Source organism: Nothoprocta perdicaria, unplaced genomic scaffold (genome assembly GCF_003342845.1).
Source record: "Nothoprocta perdicaria isolate Ctin4 unplaced genomic scaffold, notPer1 scaffold_81, whole genome shotgun sequence".
NCBI classification, from domain to species: Eukaryota; Metazoa; Chordata; class Aves; order Tinamiformes; family Tinamidae; genus Nothoprocta; species Nothoprocta perdicaria.
In genome coordinates this window covers 2,028,627-2,050,290 of record NW_020456099.1, presented here as the reverse complement: position 1 = coordinate 2,050,290, position 21,664 = coordinate 2,028,627, and the positions used below count along the sequence as shown (strand labels likewise).

General features: G+C 38.9%; 1 protein-coding gene across 1 annotated transcript in view; it reads left to right on the top strand.

Annotated features, from left to right (window-relative positions):
• FAT4 (FAT atypical cadherin 4) overlaps positions 1-21,664 on the top strand; it is a gene marked incomplete at its 5' end in the record, with an annotated part of 125,691 nt that overhangs the window by 94,219 nt on the left and 9,808 nt on the right. Inside the window, 7 exons of the mRNA XM_026051971.1 lie at positions 265-4,614; positions 12,766-12,870; positions 13,942-14,249; positions 18,298-18,383; positions 18,862-19,041; positions 19,911-20,035; positions 21,229-21,446. Of these exons, the coding sequence (XP_025907756.1) occupies positions 265-4,614; positions 12,766-12,870; positions 13,942-14,249; positions 18,298-18,383; positions 18,862-19,041; positions 19,911-20,035; positions 21,229-21,446 (5,372 nt within the window). The remainder of the gene's footprint in view (positions 1-264; positions 4,615-12,765; positions 12,871-13,941; positions 14,250-18,297; positions 18,384-18,861; positions 19,042-19,910; positions 20,036-21,228; positions 21,447-21,664) is intronic.

Sequence of the window (21,664 nt, the reverse complement as noted above, 5' to 3'; positions counted from 1 at the left end):
TTAACACACTCTGTTAACTCTGCCCATATGGTGGAGTTCAGTGTGGAAACATGCATTTGAAAGATCTGAGACACAATATATGCATGTTATTGTCTCATATACAAAGAGCTAATTTTTAGAACAGTAGAAGATACAGCATTATCCTTCAGGAAAAATATCAGGAGGAACACTTAAACTTCCGTAGGTTTTAGAGCAAAAATTGGGCAACACATGTATTCATTATGCATTCATTAATGAGCACCCTATCTGTGTTCTCCATTTCAGGTTCATTTGTGTTTGCAGTGACTGTCACTGATGCGGATTCTGGCTCCAATGCTGAGCTCCATTATTCCCTCGTGGGAAAAAATTCTGAAAAATTCCACATTGATCCAGCGAGAGGAGCGATTATGGCTACTAACGCCCTGACAGAAGAGTCTGAAGTTACGTTTTCTGTTCATGTGAAAGATGGTGGCCTGTACCCGAAGACAGATGCCACAACAGTAACTGTGAGATTTGTAAACAAAGCAGAATTTCCCCAAGTTCGAGCTGAGCAGGAGACTTTTGCATTTCCCGAAAACCAAGCAGTCGGTACACTTGTCACTACCATTTCTGGGTCTTCAGCCAGAGGAGGTTCCTTGTCTTACTACATTGCAAGTGGTAACCTGGGCGACACATTCCAGGTCGATCAAGTAACAGGACAACTTTCCATCAGTCAGTCTTTGGATTTTGAAGCAATACAGAAATACGTGGTTTGGATTGAGGCCAGAGATACGGGCTTTCCTCCCTTCTCCTCATACAAGAAATTGGAAATAACAGTGGTAGATGTCAATGATAATGCACCAGAGTTTGAGCAAGACCCCTTCATTGCTGAAATAGTGGAGAACTTGTCACCAAGGAAGATCCTGACAGTTGCTGCTGTGGACAGAGACAGTGGTCCAAATGGACAGTTAAATTATGAAATAGTTGATGGCAATACAGAAAATAGTTTCAGCATTAGTCGAGCCACTGGCGAAATCAGAAGTATCAGACCTTTGGATAGGGAGAAATTGTCACAATACACGCTGACTATAAAAGCTTCAGATAAGGGCACCCCACTCCAGAGCACTACCGTCAAAGTTGTCATTAACATTTTAGATGAAAATGACAATGCTCCTAGGTTTTCTCAAATCTTCAGTGCTTCTGTGCCTGAAAATGCACCTCTGGGTTTTACGGTAACACGAGTCACAACTTCGGATGAAGACGTTGGTGTGAATGCTGTCAGCAGGTACTCCATACGGGATACAAGCCTCCCCTTTTCCATAAATCCRAGCACTGGGGATATTACAATAAGCAGACCTCTGAACAGGGAAGATACAGACCGCTACAGGATCCGAGTCTCTGCACATGACTCCGGATGGACAGTAAGCACAGATGTGACCATATTTGTTGTGGATGTCAATGACAATGCCCCRCGATTTACAAAGCCATCGTATTACTTGGAGTGTCCTGAGCTTCCTGGGATTGGATTGAAGGTCACCCAGGTTTCAGCCACTGATCCCGATGAAGGATCTAATGGTCAAGTCTTCTACTTCATAAAATCCCAGTCTGAGTTCTTCCGAATTAATGCAACCACAGGGGAAATTTTCAACAAGCAGCATTTAAGGTATCAAAACTCCAGTGGTTCAAGCAATGTCAACATTAACAGGCACAGCTTCATAGTCACTTCTTCTGACCGAGGCAGTCCTCCTCTGCTGAGTGAGACAACTGTCACGATTAACATAGTAGACAGCAATGACAATGCACCGCTCTTCCTTGCTGGGAAATATTTTACTCCTGTTACTAAGAATGTGAGAGTTGGTACAAACTTAATTAAAGTTACTGCAGTTGATGACAAAGACTTTGGCKTGAATTCTGAGGTGGAATACATTATTTCCAATGAAAGCAATGCTAATAAATTCCGACTGGACAGGAGTACAGGCTGGATTTCTGTGTCATCCTCACTAATGGCTGATTTAAACAAAAATTTTGTGTTTAAGGTAAAAGCAAAGGATAAAGGCAATCCTCCACTGTCATCAGAGGTAGCTGTGGAAATAGTCGTAACTGAGGAAAATTACCATACACCTGAGTTCTCCCAAAGCCGTATGAGTGTTACTATCCCGGAGAGTCATTCTGTTGGAACAGTGGTCAGGACCGTCTCAGCCCGAGACAGAGATGCTGCTATGAATGGATTAATCAGATACAACATTTCCTCTGGAAATGAGGCTGGCATCTTTGCAATTAACACTTCTACTGGTGCGCTGACACTAGCAAAACCCCTTGATTTTGAGTTATGCCGAAAGCATGAGCTAACTGTTACTGCCACAGACGGAGGGTGGGTGTCCAGAACAGGTTACTGCAGCGTCACTGTTAATGTCGTTGATGTGAATGATAATTCTCCCACATTCAGCCCGGAAGACTACTTTCCTAAAGTATTAGAAAATGCCCCGAGTGGGACAACTGTTCTTCGTTTGAACGCCACTGATGCTGATTCTGGAGCCAATGCTGTGATTGCATATGCTATTCAGTCCTCAGATAGCGACCTCTTTGTCATTGATCCCAATACAGGAACTATCACCACCCAGGGTTTCTTAGATTATGAAACAAAGCAAAGTTACCATTTAACAGTTAAAGCTTTTAATGTTCCAGATGAAGAGAGGTGCAGCTTTGCTAGCATCAACATCCAGTTAGAAGGGACAAATGAGTATGTGCCCCGTTTTGTGTCCAAGCTTTATTATTTTGAGGTTTCAGAGGCAGCCTCCAAAGGTACCGTTGTTGGTGAAGTCTTTGCAAGTGATCGTGATTTGGGGGCGGATGGAGAAGTCCACTACCTGATCTTTGGCAACAGCAGAAAGAAAGGCTTCCAGATAGAAGAGAAAAGTGGCCAGCTCTATGTGTCAGGACCTCTTGACAGAGAAAAAGAAGAGCGTATCTCCTTGAAAGTTCTTGCCAAAAATTTTGGAAGCATTCGTGGTGCAGATATAGATGAAGTAATTGTTAATATCACGATATTGGATGCCAATGATCCTCCTGTTTTTACTTTAGGAACCTATAATGTACAAATCAGTGAAGGTGTTCCTCCAGGCACCCACGTCACATTTGTGAGTGCCTTTGATTCGGACTCTGTCCCTAGCTGGAGCAGGTTCTCCTATTTCATTGGGTCTGGCAATGACAATGATGCCTTTTCCATCAACCCACAGACGGGACAGGTAACTGTTACTGCAGAACTGGATCGAGAAACTTTGCCTGTGTACAATCTGTCTGTGCTAGCAATTGATTCAGGAACGCCATCAGCTACAGGAAGTGCTTCTTTATTGGTAACTTTAGAGGACATCAATGATAATGGCCCTACCTTGTCTACCAGCCAAGGAGAAGTCATGGAAAATAATCGTGCAGGAACTCTCGTGATGACCCTTCAATCATCAGATGCTGATCTCCCTCCAAATCAGGGTCCCTTTACGTATTATTTGCTCAGCACTGGTCCTGCAACAAGCTACTTTAGCCTTAGCACTGCTGGTGTCCTGACGACAACAAGAGAGATCGACAGGGAGCAAATCAGTGATTTCTACCTCTCGGTGATTACAAGAGATTCTGGTGTTCCTCAGATGTCTTCCACAGGAACTGTGCAGATAAAGGTCATTGACCAAAATGACAACCCCTCTCAGCCCAGAACAGTAGAAATCTTTGTTCATTACTATGGCAACCTCTTCCCAGGTGGAATTTTAGGCAACGTAAAACCCCAGGATCCAGATGTGTTAGACAGCTTCCAGTGCTCCCTTACGTCAGGAGTTACAACCCTGTTCAATATTCCCGGGGGCACTTGTGACCTGCACTCTCAGGCACGGTCCACGGATGGAGCGTTTGACCTGGCYGTCCTCAGCAACGACGGCTTGCACGGTGCGGTCACCAGCAGCGTCCGGGTTTTCTTCGCAGGGTTCAGTAATGCCACGATTGACAACAGCATCCTCCTCCGCCTCAGCGTCCACACCGTGCGCGACTTTCTGACCAACCACTATCTTCACTTCCTGCGGATCGCCAGCTCGCAGCTGACGGGGCTGGGGACTGCCGTGCAACTCTACGGCATGTACGAGGAGAGCAACCAAACCTTCTTGATGGCCGCTGTCAAGCGCAACGTCAACCAGTATGTGAATCCCAGCGGTGTGGCCACCTTCTTTGAGAGCATCAAGGACATGCTTTTCCGTCAGAGCGGGGTGCGGATCGAGTCTGTGGATCATGACTCGTGCCTGCCAAACCCATGTCAGAATGGAGGGAGCTGTATGAGAAGGCTTGCTGTGAGCTCAGCTCTGAAAAGCCATGAGAGCATCCCCGTCATCATYGTGGCCAACGAACCTCTCCAGTCGTTTGTGTGCAGGTGCATGCCAGGCTACGATGGGAATCTGTGCGAGACCGACATCGATGAATGYCTTCCCTCCCCGTGCCACAATGATGGGACCTGCCACAATTTGGTGGGGGGCTTCTCCTGCAGTTGTCCGGAGGGCTTCACAGGCATGGCCTGCGAGAGAGATGTCAACGAGTGCCTTTCCAGCCCTTGCAAAAACGGTGCCGCCTGCCAGAACTTCCCAGGAAGCTTCAACTGTGTTTGTAAAACTGGATATACAGGTTTGTGTTTGTTTCTCTTTATCTTACAGTCAAGAAGCGAGGGTGGGTAGAAAAGTGGCTTTTCAGCCCAAAATATGTCCTAGCTATGATTATCTCAACATGAGTATTCAAAATAACTGAAGAGCTTCTTCAAAGTAAGATATTGATAGTAATAGAAACTGCGAAAACGAGGTGCCCGCAATATTGCTTTCTTTGGTTCTGTCCTCTGGCAAGTCTTGCTTGCTGGATTTACATTAGAACAGAAGGGTTTTACAAGAGCTATTTTAATTTGTTAGGTATGTAGAAACTTTCCAACATTTAAGTATGAATTTTGTGTTCTTGTTATGCATATGGTGGTAGCATTTCAAGGCTGTTAGGAGTGTGCCAAGCAAGAATGTCAGCCTCAGCCCCAAATTGCTTACAGTCTTAAAAGACAGAAAACAGATGACGTACTTAGGAAAGAAAAGAGATTTCAAGCATAATCATCATGCTTATCTGCTCTATATTTTGTCCCTTCGTCAATTATTTTTTTCATTAACTACAGAAATCTCTGCTGTGTTCTTACCTCTTACAAATATTTCTGCTCTAGTATTTGTCATACATTCAAACATGGCATTTTTATCCCTAGAGCTGCAGGTTGATATTTGCTTTGTTCACTGGAAGGCAGTATTATTTTATACTGTCATGTAGGAAGAACATGTAGCACTTCTGCAGTCATCAAGGGCGCAGTGATGTAGAAAATTAAATTTCTGTCCCTATATGAAAACGTTCCAAATGCTTTCAGTCATTTTAAAAGAAATATTAAAAGGTTTAGGTTTCAAAAATCTCTTGATCCGTTTCTGCCATGGTAGCAAATTGTGTTTGGAATACAATCCAAAGGTGTTCTCTCGGGAAAAAAGAGGACCACTTGGTTATCCCAACTAGTTATCTAATCAGAACTTTGGCCCGCTGATTTTCTTTTGTTGAAATCCATTCTGGCACATCTGTCTTCCAGCCTTTAACTTCCTTTATTATCTGAACTGAATTTTGTGAAAGCAGTACTGCTCAAAACAGCATGCAAGTCTGAAGATAGTATAAATTCTTGTTTTGTTTTAGTGTGGAAAAATCTGTGTTAGGAAGTTCTGGGTGATTCTCAGGTTCTCAGCCTGTGATTCCTGCTTATTTTAGGAAATCATACATTTGCTCTGCTGTGWTTTACACTGCAACAAGAGCAGTGACACTTCATCCCTTGTCATTGAATATAAGGAGCATGCTTGAGAAACTAATCTTTTGGAAGGTTTAAACCTTCCACTCATCCTAAAGATCATGATGAACTAGTTTTTAATTACAATTTTTAAACGCTACTTTCGAGAGAACAAAACGAGAAATATCAACTTTGCTATTACATCTGCTATGGTCTGCTACTGCTTTAGAGCACTACAGTTGTAAAAAGTGTGTATTGTTGCAGCAACCCAGACTTTTTTGGTGTGAGCTTTGAATTGCGTGCAAGTTCTAGCCTAATCTAATATCTATTCAGAGAAAGAAAACCAAAACCCAAACAAAGAGCATGATTTACAACTAAACTTTATTTAGGTACAGATATATCTCATTCAGACATTTGTTTCATACTTTGTGCAACCTAAGTGAACATTAGTAATAAAATTTAGAATATTTTTGTTTGTTTAGCTGGATAGGATTCCGAATCATTTGATAGTATGATATTTAAGGAAAGTTTGAATAATTTTAACCATTGAACATGGCCACTTTTTCAAGACATCATAAGTATAGCTAGGTTGGCACAGCAATGCTTCTTATCATATGAATGTTCAGGCTTCAAGAGCTGCACAAAAAATTGCTTTTAATCAGTGGCACGATTGGGGGCTATTGCTCATCCTTAAACCAGGTGAGTACAGGAGAATTCAGTTAGTTTATGGAAAAGAAAAAATGTTAATTACTTTCAAAATGCAGGTTTTCTTGAAAGCATAGCTGGTGTTTGATACATGTTCAATGCGAGAGGTCTCTTGTTACAGAAGACGCTGATGTGATAAATCTCCTGAAGGTACTAGCAGGCCTTGGGTCAGGAGCAATTTTTGTTAATGGCAGGCAGTTCTAATTAAGTCAATGAGCCAGGGCTTTATTTCACATCGTATTAGTAGATCAGATTATTTTGCCAGGAGCAGGGCATAATAATTTTTGGACACCTATCATCTGAGATTCCTTAAGTCATTAGCTCCAGAGGTTAAATGGGCATATGTTTGCTGTTGCAACTAAGCTAAGCACTTCATTAACTCTAGCAGGATATGGTAATATGTGCCTGTAGCCCATAATTTGAAACATTAAAGAAATATCCAGGTCACTTTTTCTGGTACTAAAGCTCATATTGTAATACTCAACCCATATGTCAGCTAAAAATAGAGTTTACATGTGACAAACACTTGGAAGAAGAATATTTTAACTAAGAAAATGTGATGAGAGACTCTTAAAGTTTGAAATGTTGATTTCTTTCATGGTATGAATTAAATGTGGCATCTGATACGAGCTTTTTTAAGCTACTTGTCAACACAAATGGCTTTAAAATAGAGTATCACTGAGGCAGACATTTATATTCAGGAGTTAGTTCTTAAATCAGTTGTCCATTGAGGAATCAGGAATTTAAGTACCGAAAGAATAATTGATCAAGACAGAAAACAAAATGGCACTAAGGTTTGTAATTAAAAAACAAAATGTCTTTGGAATTGATTATCAATGGAGTTTGTAAGGTGAGCTCACAATTGATATTCAGTGAATTTACACTTATTATATTTGCACAGGCTAAAGAGCATATTTAAAGTTAAAGTTAATGTTCAGTAGGTTCTRTGGACAAGCCAGAATATGGATTGTTGAAGAGTGGATGTCATAGGGAAGTATTATGTCATTATTATGCTACCAGTATAAAGAGAACACAGCTGTTTGAGAGTTTAATCCTGATCCAATCCTGACTAAAGATAACCATGGTGAATGCAAAAATAAAACCTTGAAATTATTTCTTCATGAATATAATCCCTAAGTGCCTCCAGAAAATAAGGGACAACCAAAATAGAAGAATTCTGATTCGGTGTATCATTATACATAGCTTTGCTGCTTCTCTTGGAATGGAAATACAGTCTCATAATTGAATTTGCATGCTCTGTAAAAGAGATTAGCACTGTACTGCGTACAAGTGGAAATTACTATTTTCTGAGACAGGCTCTCTGTTCACTGTAAATTGGAGTACATGAGACCTTTATAATGGCTTACCTCAAAACTGAGTAGTCTTGCTTTTACTTGATTTATTATGTTTTGTCAGCTGCATTTCACTTCATCACACTGAAAAGGTAATTTAGTTCCTTTCACTGAAGAGTATTATAAAGACAGATTACCTCAGAGCAGCAGCATTAGGGTTTAAAAAAATGTGTTATAATTACATCTGTTAATGATGATCAAGTTTTGTTTTTAAAATAATCACTTTCTGAAAGAGTATACTTTGTGATTTACAGTAGTTGTCTGGCCTTCCTATGAACCCTTCATTTCCTGTTTTCCAGGACTCATTAAGATGAAGGAATGTAGATCTGTTAAATTGTTTCAAATGCAAGGTTAAAATGCTGAAAGAACTAACATAAAAGATGTACGTATATATCCACAAAAACTAAAATTGTCAAACTAGCTGAAATCTAACCTAGAGCATTCGGCTGCTTTCTGTTATTGCTACATTTTTCAATTAAAAAACAAAAATTTCTCAGGTAGTTCGGTTTTTTAATAAGCCTCTGCATCTGATAATATTCACTTGAGATGATGAATGATAAATGCTGTCTGATATCAATTAGTGAGTGTTGCCCTAGTTTTCATGATCTTCAAGGAACTCATCTTTGTGTCAGAACAGCCTTTTTTGACTCTCTGGTATTTAAATTGAAAAGAGAGCTGTAAACTGAACTAATTGCACATCAACCGGACAATTACTGGAAACTATTCTGGTTTGGTCTCTCTTTGGTTAACAAAACGCTGACAACTGAGACATTTCTTTCCCCTCATTAGACCTGATACCCTGAAACACTAGTCAAACATATATAATTAGGCTTGTTCTTTATCTGTCCAAATAAAATGATTCCCCAGCTCAGAAATGTGCAGTTGTCCAAAGCTTTGAAAATCAAGTTGCATAAGCAATAAAAACATGTTCCATTTATCATTTTTCAAAGCGTGTTACTCAAGTAAGGTAGAGGTCTGCCAGAATGTTACTTGAATCAGCCTTGAATCAGTAAAATGTTGTGGAAAATGACCTGTGTGAACCAAAACTACTCTAGGTTTGTGAGCTTTTAACAAAACTCATTGGATTCATCTTTTTGCAAAGCAGTCCAGCTGAGCCCTTAAGCTCAGGTAAAGATTCTTGTATGCATCTTGGCAAACCATTTCTTATCCTGTTCAGTCCAGTATGCTTGCTTTATCTGTGTGAGAGAGAATTTCAGAGTAGCTAGTATCTGTATAAATCATCTTGTCAAGAAACAGTCTGCTTAAAAACTCCTTTTTTATCCATTGTAAACAGTATCTAAATATAAGCATTTTATCTCATGCAGAACAAAAAAATAATGGGTTTACAAAGGTGGGGTTTTTTTTTGGGATGGTTTCTTTTGTTTCTTGCCCTCCCCTTCACCCTCCCCCAAGCTTTTGTCTTCAGCAGACACTTTACTACTACTTGGCAAGGCACCAAGTAGAACTTGAAAAAAGAAAAAAAAAAAAGCTCTCTGTTCTTATCAGCTGTTCCCAGTTGCAGTTGATTGAGTTGTAGGGTATTAAAGAGTTAGGAATATTTTCCACAATACTTTTATTAACTAGTATTAGCATCCTGTAAGAGACACAACCAAGTGGGACAGGCTGTTTGTGTCCTGGGTGACTGTAAGTGCTATGAGAATAAGGCATTAAAAGAAAAATGTAGATGCCTAGTAGAAGTTGTAGGACCAGTAAAGTATAACTGGCATCGCAGGAGTCTATCTGGTGGAAGCCTCAGAAAGAATAAGAGCGTAACTTCTGCAGAATGGACAAGCAGGGGAAACAATCTCCTGAATAAAGCCCTAAGCAACTTGATCTGCCTTGGACATTTGTCTGTCTTCGAATATTWTTTCCCCCAGTTCTTAGGATGTACTTCCTTCAGATGTCAAGATCACTTCTGTTGATGACATCTGAGCAATTTATTTTTCTTTAAAAAAAAAAAAAAAAGARTTTGAGGGGGAAAATATGGATAGAATAGGGACATAGTTTAGATTAAAAGGTGGGGAGTAGGAAGTTACATTTTGAACACACAGACACGCAAAAAAATGGATCTTGGATCCTATCTGGATCTTGGCAGGAAGCAATAAAAGCTGTCAACGGGAACTTTAAATATGGAGACCTTCCTTTTAGAGGATGGCCAAAGAATGTGAACTAGCTTTCTTAGAAAACTCTAAGAGAGGATTGAGTGAAAATTTGATGGTAGAAGGAAGTTTGGATGAATTGCCAAAGCTCAGGATTCTGCAGAAAAGAAGGAATGAGACCAGTAGCAGAAGTTGTCTTCAGAAAAAAAGAACTTGTGTCAGCTCACTGGAAGGTAAGGTTGCCTAAGGAATAAAGAAATTCAGAAGAGCTGGAGGTTTTTAGAAGGAGAAAAAAGTTTTTAGAAAGAAAAAAAATGGGTCTTAAAGCAGGAAAAAAGAAAGATGGAAGTCTGATGGATGCTGTGAATGCTAACAACGGGAATTTTTTGAATGAAAATGCGTTATATGCCAAATAGAAATAAAATTTTCTGTTGTTTTGATGCATAAGTATAGTTGTATTATACTATTTATTATTTATTTATTTGCACACTCTCAGTTTTTGGTTTATAATTCTCATAATCTGATTGTTTTTTGTTCCCAGTAATCTAGCTTTCTCAAAATCATTTATTTTAAATCCATATGTGAAAGAGCTGTAGTGATAGACTGGAATAATATTCCCAAGTTCWACTTTTGTTCTACTGATATCTATCCTGTTTTCTAGGATAAGCATGTTTAATGTATTTGAAGAGGAAAAGTGAGCTTCAGAGACTTCCTTTGTTAGATCATTATTCCAAGTATAAATAGCTGCATTCTTTTCCAGATCCCTAGCACTTCAGTGAATGGTAGGGAATAGCCTAAATTTCTTCTTTATTTTAAATAAATATTAGTTTTAATAGCCCTGATGAATAGTTTAATCAGAGTATTTGTCTTCTCCAGTGTCAAAACAGCTGGAATAAATGCAAACACACTTTTATTAGTTTCATGAATTATTCAAACAATTGTTAAATATGAAGAATATGTTGTTATATGCTGTTTAAAATATGTGCAGCTAAARTAAACATCCATGCTCTGTTGCTGACTCAGCATGTATGCCATCTTAAAGGACGACTTAGAAAAAGATTGTTTTGTTACTGGTATAGATTTGGTAGGCTTTCTTAGCTACATTTGATTTTTGTAATCTAAGAAACCTCATTGAACTAGTCTAAGCATSCCTGCCTGACCCTTGCTACATGTCGTCTTAATAAGTGAAAGAGCAGCAATAGAATTTTTGAATAAATAGAAAAATCTAAAATGTTAGGTTATCCTTCGCTCGTCAATTAGAAAGTAAATTCAAAATAAATAAATGTCCCTGCACTATAATTAGTTGCAGATACTGAAAATACTTCCCAGATTTATGGTACATATACAAGTTACATATTAACTACAGGAACACTCCATTTCACCGTTTCTGCCCTTCCTGTACTCACACATGGAGAGCTGGTGCCCACACAAAACTGGTCAATACTGTTGAGCTTAAACAGAAAAATAGAAGGAAAAAAAGAAGTTTTCTAATTAGACAACTAAAGCCATCACTTAAAACATTAGGAAAATATAACACAATTCTGATTTTATGTGGTTTTGAAGAGACTGATAATYTAAAGCCGAAAGACTGCATTTTGTGCATTGCTATCGTGATATATTAGGATTACCTGGGCACTCACTGTATGAGTGTATATTGTAGTCTACCTTAAAGGTATTTTATAGTTGCAGGGTGATAGCAATAAAATAACTCTTCATCAGTACAAGAAAAAGTATCTACGATATTCCAACCTCGCAGCCCTCGCTATTTATTTGTACGGGTCACAGCCTATATGAAATTCAAGGAGGGAGCTGAAGGAAGACGGTTGATGTTGCTGGTGTTTGCAGAGTAACAAAAGGGAAAAAATGTGCTGATACTGGAAAGGTTTGGTGAACCAGCAGTGAAGGCTGGCACTGCCGTCAGAAGGAAAGCTAGTATTGACAGTAGTGCATAGTGCAAATGCTACTAAACCGGTAAAAGCTAAGCCATGAACATCCTAAACGTGAAGACAAATAGCTTGTGATTACTGTTTCCCAACAAAGAAAAATTTGATTCTATACTTACCCATWTATGCGATTCTTCCAATGATTCTGCCTATTTGCACCTACTGGGGGGGTGTGGGGGAACAAGACAAAGAATCCCCTTGTCAGTATTCAGCATCTGTTAAAGTCTTCACTTTTGCTCTCCCTTCCTGGCCCTGTTGAAATGAATTATGTTACTTCAATTTATTCTCCAGTGAATAATATTTACCACATGTGACCATGTCTGCTTAGAAAAGAGCTGTATCCAGGGTAACATGTTTTAGCTTCTGAGGACTGTGGTCCCTCCAAGTCAGGAAGGAGATCGTAATTGATGAAGAAAAATAAGAAAAATCATCTAATGTACAATAGCTGCCTGTGTTTGACCTGCTGCGCTCATACAGATTCCAGCAAGCGCTGTCTGTAGCCTTCATCCTCTTAATACTAATGAATGCCTTGCACTAAGAAATAATAGAAAAAAACCCTTTCAGTTCAGTAGCTCCTTTCATTTCATAAGGTCTTATGGACACCAGTTAATAAAAGAAATGACAGCAACAGCATGAGATGATTATGGCGAGATGCTTGAAATGTAAAGTGAATTTCTCCAGGCTGTGGAATGCCCTTGTCAGGGCCAGGAGCAGGATCCTCCTTGCCACCAGCAGTCACAAGCGGCCCACGGGATGAGCCCTGCTTTCTGAAGCACAGCTGGGCAGTGTGCGCTGCATTAATTCATAAGCTCGTTGCCTAAATACAAGTCGTCATTTGAAACTGGCCTGAATATGCTGACCTAGAAATTCATTTTGTCTCCTAATTTCAGGGAAAACGTGCGACTCTGCTGTCAATTACTGTGAGTGCAACCCCTGCTTCAATGGTGGGTCCTGCCAAAGTGGGGTAGACGGCTACTACTGCCATTGCCCCTTCGGTGAGTACCCCTTTCCTCTTCTGCTCTTTCTACAAGCAAGGCATCAATACATGCCTTTGGGTGACACTTCTGGGACTTTTTTACTCTTTCTTTTGAAAAACTAAGTGGTTTCGCATGCACATATTCATCAAATAAAAATATSTGCAGACAAAGAATTAATGTGTACACCTATTTTCCTTCAAATAAGGAACACAGTATTAGGTATTGGCAYTCCTGTATTTAGTAGATTTCATTAAAGAGCCTTGGAGAGGCCTTAACCAGATCAAGACAGCTTTATTAGTTCACATAAATACTTGTCTGTTTGATTTATTATATGTGAATAAAGTTTTATGTTCCACAACCAAAATACAATTCCAAGAGTAAAATCTGAGAAGCATACATGGTGCTGTCAAAATAATTTAACAATTACTAATTTAATTATCACTGATTTGTTTTGTGGGATGAACCCAAGAGATAAAAACATAAGATATAAAGCAGCAGGGATGTTTTAAGTTATCTGATTATAACTGCAGCATGGTTGGTTCTGCATGCCAGAATTGTCATTGTTGATATAGAAAACCATGAAACTAAGTGCAAGAAATTAATCCACAAACCAGATAAGTCTGGATTTAAAGCTACTAAAAACCCTTACACAAATGGAAAGAAGAATGGCTCCCAATACATGTTTGTAACCACCTTTGTATCTAATACATGGAATAATGTCTTTATTTTATTCTGTTTTCCTTGTTTTTTATTTTCCTTAGAGCTTATTCATTCCTCATTGCACTCAACTTGAAAAATTACACACCTAGTTGGATTAACAGATGCTTGATAGGAATTAATAACTGTATTTGACATAGTTATCAAACTTGTCCTTTGGATTTTGTGGAGAAATTGTGAGGCTAAATGAAGTGTGTCTTGTTTTTCAACAAAAGTAACTGTCTTATTTTTGTATTAATTATAAAATAAAAGCCTTTTAAAGAACCTTTGTATCATAAGCCTGTCTAGAGCACATCAATGCCTTATTTCAGAGAGTACACACTAAATGAGGCAAGAACTAACTTACAGAAGATTTTGCTTTCCACTTTGCAGGTGTTTTTGGGAATCACTGTGAGCTGAATAGTTATGGTTTTGAAGAGTTATCCTATATGGAGTTTCCCAGTATGGATCCAAACAATAATTACATCTACATAAAATTTGCCACTATAAAAAGTAGTGCCTTACTCTTGTATAACTATGACAACCAGACTGGAGAGCGAGCCGAGTTTCTGGCCCTGGAAATAACGGAAGGAAGGCTGAGATTCTCCTACAACCTTGGCAGTGGCACGTACAAGCTCACCACAACCAAGAAGGTGTCTGATGGACAGTTTCACACRGTGATTGCCCGCAGGGCTGGAATGGTAAGAAATGCTAAAATGAGGATTAAAGGAAAGTTCGGATAAGTCCCCTCTGGCTTCTACGTAAATTCAGAGGAACATAAAATCAGTAACATTTTGTTTGCTATCAGAACCTCCAAATTTGGATGAAAATGCCGTCGTTTCTCTCTTATCCCAGCTGACTTGAATACTGATAATGATTAGTTTACAATAATAATTATAGTGAAAAATAATTTAAAAAGAATGCAATGCCCTGGACTCTAAATGTGAAAAATGAGAACCGCAAATAATTAGTGAAATAAATTGCTACATGTGCAGCTAATTAGCCAATGCTGATTGCAGGGATGATTATTAGTAAAGACTAATTAACTAAAGTAACTACACAAAGCCTCAAAATAATTTGCCTTAACATTTGGAGAATAGAAGAAGGCAAACTGAGTTTTAGGGATCTGTGACCTCCTTTGGTTCATTTAGAGATTTTACAAATCTCGTCAGCCTGGAAACCTCTGCAAAGCGTACGTAAAAATTTCCACAGTGTTAATGGTGCTGCACTGAGGGAGATTTTGGGGGAAAAATGAAAAGGGACCTGATTTTTTTCTCCCCAGAAAGCATCTGAGGGAAGGAGTTTTGCCAAAAACTAGTCAGGGACAACTGATTGCCATATGCTTGGTACTTTGACCCTCCTCCTGCCTTCCTATTATTTCCAGTAAATGTTTTCTATTTCTCTTCTCTCATTTTTTAATAATTATTTCCAAAGCAGAACATAAACCAAATGCTCTTTGAGTTCAAGCCAAATGCTCTTTGAGTTCCACAGTGTTTGAGTTAGGAACAAAACCAAATATATTTGCCATCCATAATCTAGTGACTGTTGCCCAACAGCTCCCTTTTCAGACAGATATGACCAGTGTATATGGAATCCAATATTCCTCCCATGTTTGAAATTAAAGTCACATAAGAATAATATATGGCTTGGGCTCCACATTTTGTTTTACATTTCAAGCCAGAAGTGATGGGGGGAATAAAAGACTCAACTATGCTGCCCAGCTTGCCTCCTCCTGAATCCCGGGAGAGCTTTCCCACTGCTAAATGCTGCTGAAGTCTGTGCTGCAGAGATACAGCCCTTTTATAGCCATCTGTAAGTTGCTCCGTGTTGGGATCGCTGTGCTGAACAGCGGGGCTCCCTTGCATCCCGGCCGGGCTAGCGTGGCCACGGCGCCAGCCTTCCCTCAGGAAAACACTTCCATAGGCACCCGTGTCCTCACAGAGCAGAGCGCTGCTCTGCCCAATAGCCCCTGCAGCTGCAAGGCTGCTTTTCTCCTGGCTTTGCTGAAACCACCTTTATTCCTCTCTCTTAGCGAGTCTTGAGGCTGGAGCTGCATTTCAGCCAAGCAGTGCAAGACTTGATGAAGGATAGTTGTGGCGCGTTGGGTGATGGCTTTGTTTTAACGTGCATTGACATTATCTAGGTAATACTTTCTGGTCCCAGCTTCCTAGTGGTAGTGCTCAAAGGYGCACCTAAGTCTTGAAAGGCACCGAGTTTCCATTTTAGCAACTAATTTGGTATGATGTTTGTATGCAAAAGATTTACATTTCTAAGCATAGGGAAAAAAAATGTAACAAATGAACAAACAAATGAACAGAAAAACAGAACAGAAAAACATGCTTTACTTGTGGGAATGCTGGGGAACTGGTCTATAAAGGAAAAGATAATATTAAAAGGACTTTTTAAGGAAAATTAAGGCATGAATGCCTCAAACTGAAAGTAGTCATTAAGGCAAGTATTGCCTTTGTGCCACCTTTATGTTTAAAGCTGCTCAACATTATTGGCTGTTTACAAACACAGAACGTGAAAAGAATCAGCTTTGTCTTAGATATTTTTTTCTGCAGCAGAAATATCTCCCAAATGTCCAAAAATGTATAAAATCTGCCCCCTCCCCCCCCCCGCTTCAGGATTTCAAAACTGTCATTTCCTACAGCATAGGGGGATTTTATCGGAAACTGGTAAAATCATTAAGTTGTCAGTCCTGAGATATTGCAGAGTGACAGGATAGAAACTCTCTTAACGTGGCAAGGTAACCATACAGTAATGCTTAAGTAACAAGCAGGAACATTTGACTAACATTAGAAAATAAATCATCTGAACTGGGGTCCAAAGAAAATATCTTCTCAAATACCTAGACCTTCAGCTGGGTTGCAGCTTGGCTTTCAGATTGCATAACAATGTAAGTTAGAGATGTTACAYTGGTTGAGCTAAGAACAAAAAAACTTATTTCATTTTGTTCTTGATATTCTGAAGGAAAGTATGTATGCATGTGATTGTATACAGACCAGTCAGCTATGAACAATTCTTGCTATGAATTGTTTCATTTATATAGGCCATATAATGTTCCTTGGAACTGCAGACTGATGTTTCACAGAAATAGTCTGCTCATTATGTAGGAGAAAAAAAACTTCAAGGTAAACTTTATAAAAAAAGCAAGCAATTTATAACAAGGAAAAAGGAACAGTTTAGACATATTGTAGGGCATGGTTTAAGGGCTGAGACCTGTGAATTATTTGGCCAATACAAAGCGTCTTCTCATGGTAGTTACTTAGAAATAGCATGAAGAATCTGTAGGAATTCCAGCAAGACATTGTTAGGAGTGAGTGAACTGAGTTGCAGGCAAGGAAAAAGTCTGTTTACACAGCCATGATGTACTGATAACTGTTACTGTTTGCTCAGCTCCTGCAGAGTTACCTAAATCGAAACATAAACTAAAAAATGTTTAAGAAGTARTGTTTGATTTAAATTTGCTGTAAAACCTTACCATGCATCTAGCTGTAACCTGAGAAACTGATATATATGACTTGTAGATTGTGTTTATTTTTTTGRAAATTTGACTTAAGGAATAACTGCCCTTTAGTTTTGTTTTGCAGCACATCTGTTATTAATAAATTTCTATGGGCAAAATTAGTGGCTAAATCAAAAGTAAAAGGCAATTAAAATCAGCAGGAATTAAGTAGTGAAAGCTTTCACTAAACATTTAGTAGAGAGGTTACAAATAAATGTGCTGTGTTTCACTTCAGTGTGAATTACTGAGATAGCAATGAGGCAACTTCATTGTCATAGGATTGAGAGCTTCAAGATAGTAATAAATTAAAGATAAAGACTGCTCTGAGTACTCATGGCGCCCAGTACTTTTCTGAACATTAGTTTGATCCAAGTCTAGATATCCTCATCTTCCACTGTTATCAAGCAGGGTAGGATAAATATGTCCCTTGCAGCATATTGGCCTCAGGGGATTACAGGACAGGTACAGCAGGAGTAGGAAGATTTCAATACCTTTCAAGGTAGAAATTTCCATTACAAAAGAAATTCAATGAAAGAAATATTTGAGATAATTTCTGTGACCTGGCAAATGAAATTCCTCTTTGCTGTACTGTCCTCAGTCAGTCATCCTCCTATTATCCCAGTATGTTTACTTTTATTATTATTATTATTATTATTATTATTATTATTATTATTATTATTATTTTGTCAGGGAAATGAGCAAGTGAGGTAAGATCTCCATTAGATTTTTTTTTTTTCTTCCCTGAGAGAGGGAAAGTCATCTGTTTGGGATATTATGACATTTTTAGTTAGTAATCTTTGCATTTATACATGCAGCTTTGCTTACATGCTATTTATCCACTTTGAACTATATTTTTAATGTTATGGTCAGACCTATGAAGGAATACCCGCTGTCTTAGGCAGGAGTAATCTTGTCAGATAAGAAATAGGATAGATAAGAGCCAAAATAACTGCAATTTCAAGGAGTAAAGCAAGCAAACATGCAGAAACCCTACCAAAATCTGAAAATTTTAACTGGCTGTTTGTGTGAACCCGTCTAACTCTCTCTGTTAAGTGTCCATGTCTTGGTATTCATGATGATATTGCAGAATGTATTTGATCAGTGTCTCTGGAGAGATGATGAGTGACATAAGTGTTTCATTCTAGCCAAGCCTTTGATCTAATATATTTAATCATAAATATTTTATGGGAGAGGGATCTGCAACCTTGTATTCAATGTATTTGTATGTGTGGCTTTTACAGGCTGCATCACTGACAGTGGATTCCTGCTCTGAGGATCAGGAGCCAGGCTATTGCACTGTTAGCAATGTGGCTGTTTCTACTGACTGGTAAATAATTCTTTATCTTCTCTATAAAGCAAAAAAAAAAAAAAAAAAAAAAAAAAAAAAAGAATAACTCCCAAGCCTTAAAGTTGGAGAAAATTGGAATCATGCACTAAGCTCAGTCCTCAGTAAGGGACAGATACATAAGCATTAGTCCTACAAGCAAGAGGCCTTTGAAGGAGAGCGTCATTTCCTCAGATCTTCTTTCCAAAGCAAATTAAATTCTCTACATGTCCTCCCCATTCAGGTTGCATTCTCATAGTTCAAAAGGCAACAATTTTATTCAGAAATCCTTGATTCCCAAATCCCTCTCTGTCCCCRGCTCATAGGAAACATAAGACATATAGACTTGCTCATGGGTGCAAAATGGGGCTAGGAGAGGAACAACGTAGACACAGATGTTGACTAATAGTTACAGCTGCTTTGTTGTCATTGCTTTGTTATGTCTGATATTAATTAACTGTTTTTTCTGCTTCTCTTATAGGACTCTTGATGTACAGCCAAACCGAGTCACTGTCGGTGGCATCAGATCGCTAGAGCCAATCCTTCACAGGAGAGGACAGGTGGAAAGCCATGATTTTGTGGGCTGTATAATGGAGTTTGCAGTCAACGGACGTCCCCTGGAGCCCAGCCAGGCTTTGGCAGCTCAAGGAATCTTAGATCAGTATGTCTGCTATATATGGTATCAGATGGACAGCGTTTACAATAAAGGAAACTGGCAGGAAAGCTAGGTGCTATTCAGTTCAAACATGTTCAGATATGTCTAATAAAAAATGAGTGTGGAATTTATCCTAAAAGGTGAAGAATTTAGGAAGAAACTGAATTTGGATGAGAGGTCCGCTGAAGATTTCAAAGACTTAAAAATAGCAATGTCATTATATTTCTGTTGAAATTTGTTATTAATCTTGCTGTACAGGCTGAAACAGAGTAGCCTTGTTATTTGGTTTCTTTATAAATTCCACCTGGATTTGACTGTACTCATATGTTTCACGAAAGTTTAATTCCCTCTTATTTCCTTTTAATCCTCAGTGCCTGGTCTATCACTTTGCCTCTCAAGTATCACTGAATTTCCCTCATATCCTCCAAATGGTCTTTCTGGAATGATTTATTAGCTGAGTCTATTTTTTTTCCATCTCAGTATTTGAAGTCACAGTTGTGGCAATAACGTCAATCTGACATCCAGGTTTGCTAGCTCACCCTTCCTCTTTCTACCCCAAGTTTGCCTTGTTCGGTATAAGGGGTCTCTTGAGGTCTGCTGCATAAAAAGCCCTAAAAGATTGATTTCTTCTCCTACATGACAAACAGAAGTTTCTCCATTTCTGAATTCTTTTCTCTTTTGAAAAACTGTTACAACTTGGCACTGAAAATTGGTATTCATGTAGAAACATGAGCAGTCTGATGGGAAGGGCCCTTCAATTTTTTGTGTCTCTGTGGGGAAGAAAAGGACTGTTTCCGTGCATGACCCTTTCCAGCACATTTGCTTTGTTTATTTGTATGCACATTCTCAGGATCTCATTTTCTGGTTTGTTTTAGGTGCCCGAGATTAGAAGGCGCTTGTACGACCAGCCCTTGCCAACACGGAGGTACCTGTGTTGATCACTGGTCATGGCAGCAGTGTCATTGCAAAGATGGACTGACAGGAAAGCACTGTGAAAAATGTACGGAGAGAATTTCACTAGCTTTCTCTTCATTCCATAGCTAACACAGTATGGTTTTACCAAGTGTAGTTAGATTTTCTTTGCAAGTGCACAGGGTAATGACTTTTATAAAATAACGAAAGCATATAGCATGCTTGCCTGTTAAATAATTATGAAGGAAAAGTCCATGGTAGACTGCTGTCCCTACTTGGGTTAAAAAAAGCAACTTGSCCATATACCACGTTTTCCTGCATATATATTACACTCCATATAACTTGTGCGTATTTAGAGTTACTGTATCTTGGTCATATATAACTAGAATAAGTCTAGTTATAGTCGGAGTTAGTCTGCTGTGTGGAGTTATGAGGGAAAACCTCTTAGGATAAAGAATTTCATGAGGAAAAAACTTTCCCTTGTGTAAAAATTGTGTTCACGTGCTTATGGCTTCTCTGAATCGTAAGCTTTCTTTTTTTTTTTTTTTTTTACCTTTTTATTTCTCAACGGATCCTCAGATTCTATGCATGAAAATGTGCTAAATTTAAGCATATGAATAGCTCTACAAAGCAATACAAGATTGCCTAGGAGAGCACGGTGATTTATTTACATGTAGCATGACAACTGCTCTTTAAAAACCGTTTAATTGTGTTCAAGTAATAGGACTTGTTTTCTTACATTACTTCCATTATTGTTTTGCTGATTTATATGCTTTTATTGTACTTATTAACAACAGAATTTTGCCATTATTTTCAACAGCATTTGGTAGTTAGTGCTTTGCCATTGTTATGTTCTTTCTGTGCCAAACCAAAGGTCTGCTTGTATAACAAATAGTCATTATCTCTGCCCTGAAGGCTTATAGTTCAATATATCATGAAACCCTTCTTGCAGTAATGGAAATAGTAACATCTCTGGGAAGGAATTATAGTTTTGAGAGCCAAATTTCTTCCTCTACTCCCTCACTTGCTCTCTAGCGAGTTTTAATTTACTATTGACTGATACCAGCAGTAAATTATTAGCACACTCCCACTCTCAGACACATATTCTGGTTCAAGCCAAAGAGGAAAAGGGGCTGAAATTGTCAGTCAGTCCTGCTCTCCCCACTGACGTGCTCTGAACTTGATCTCTTCTCTGAAAAAAAGAAATAGTTATTACTAGGCAGATAGTCACTGTAGCTATAAGGCACTGGCCACTCAATCCTTTTCCCATCTTTGTCGCAGATATTACTGCTGACACCGCCTTATCACTAGAAGGCAAGGGGCGACTTGACTACCACATGAGCCCGAATAAGAAGCGAGAGTACATGATGAGACATGGTACTAGAGGTGCCAGCCTGGGAGACCTGAGCGTGGGCCRCTTGGAAGTGAAATTCAGGACAAGAAGTGAGAATGGGATTTTAATTCACGTCCAGGAAAGCAGCAACTTCACTACTGTGAAGGTAAGATCACAGCTAATGCTAAACTTGGTTTGACTGGACAGCCTCGTGCCAGTGATCAAAATCACATTTTTCCATTACCCTTGCTGTTTCCTTTATAAAATATTAGGCCTTAACTAAGGCTAGGCACTGCTCCAGTATCATTTATCTTCCTAACAATTCCCTTGCTATTTGCCAAGGTATCAGAAGATCTTGATGGTTTTGTATCTAATCAGTTTTGT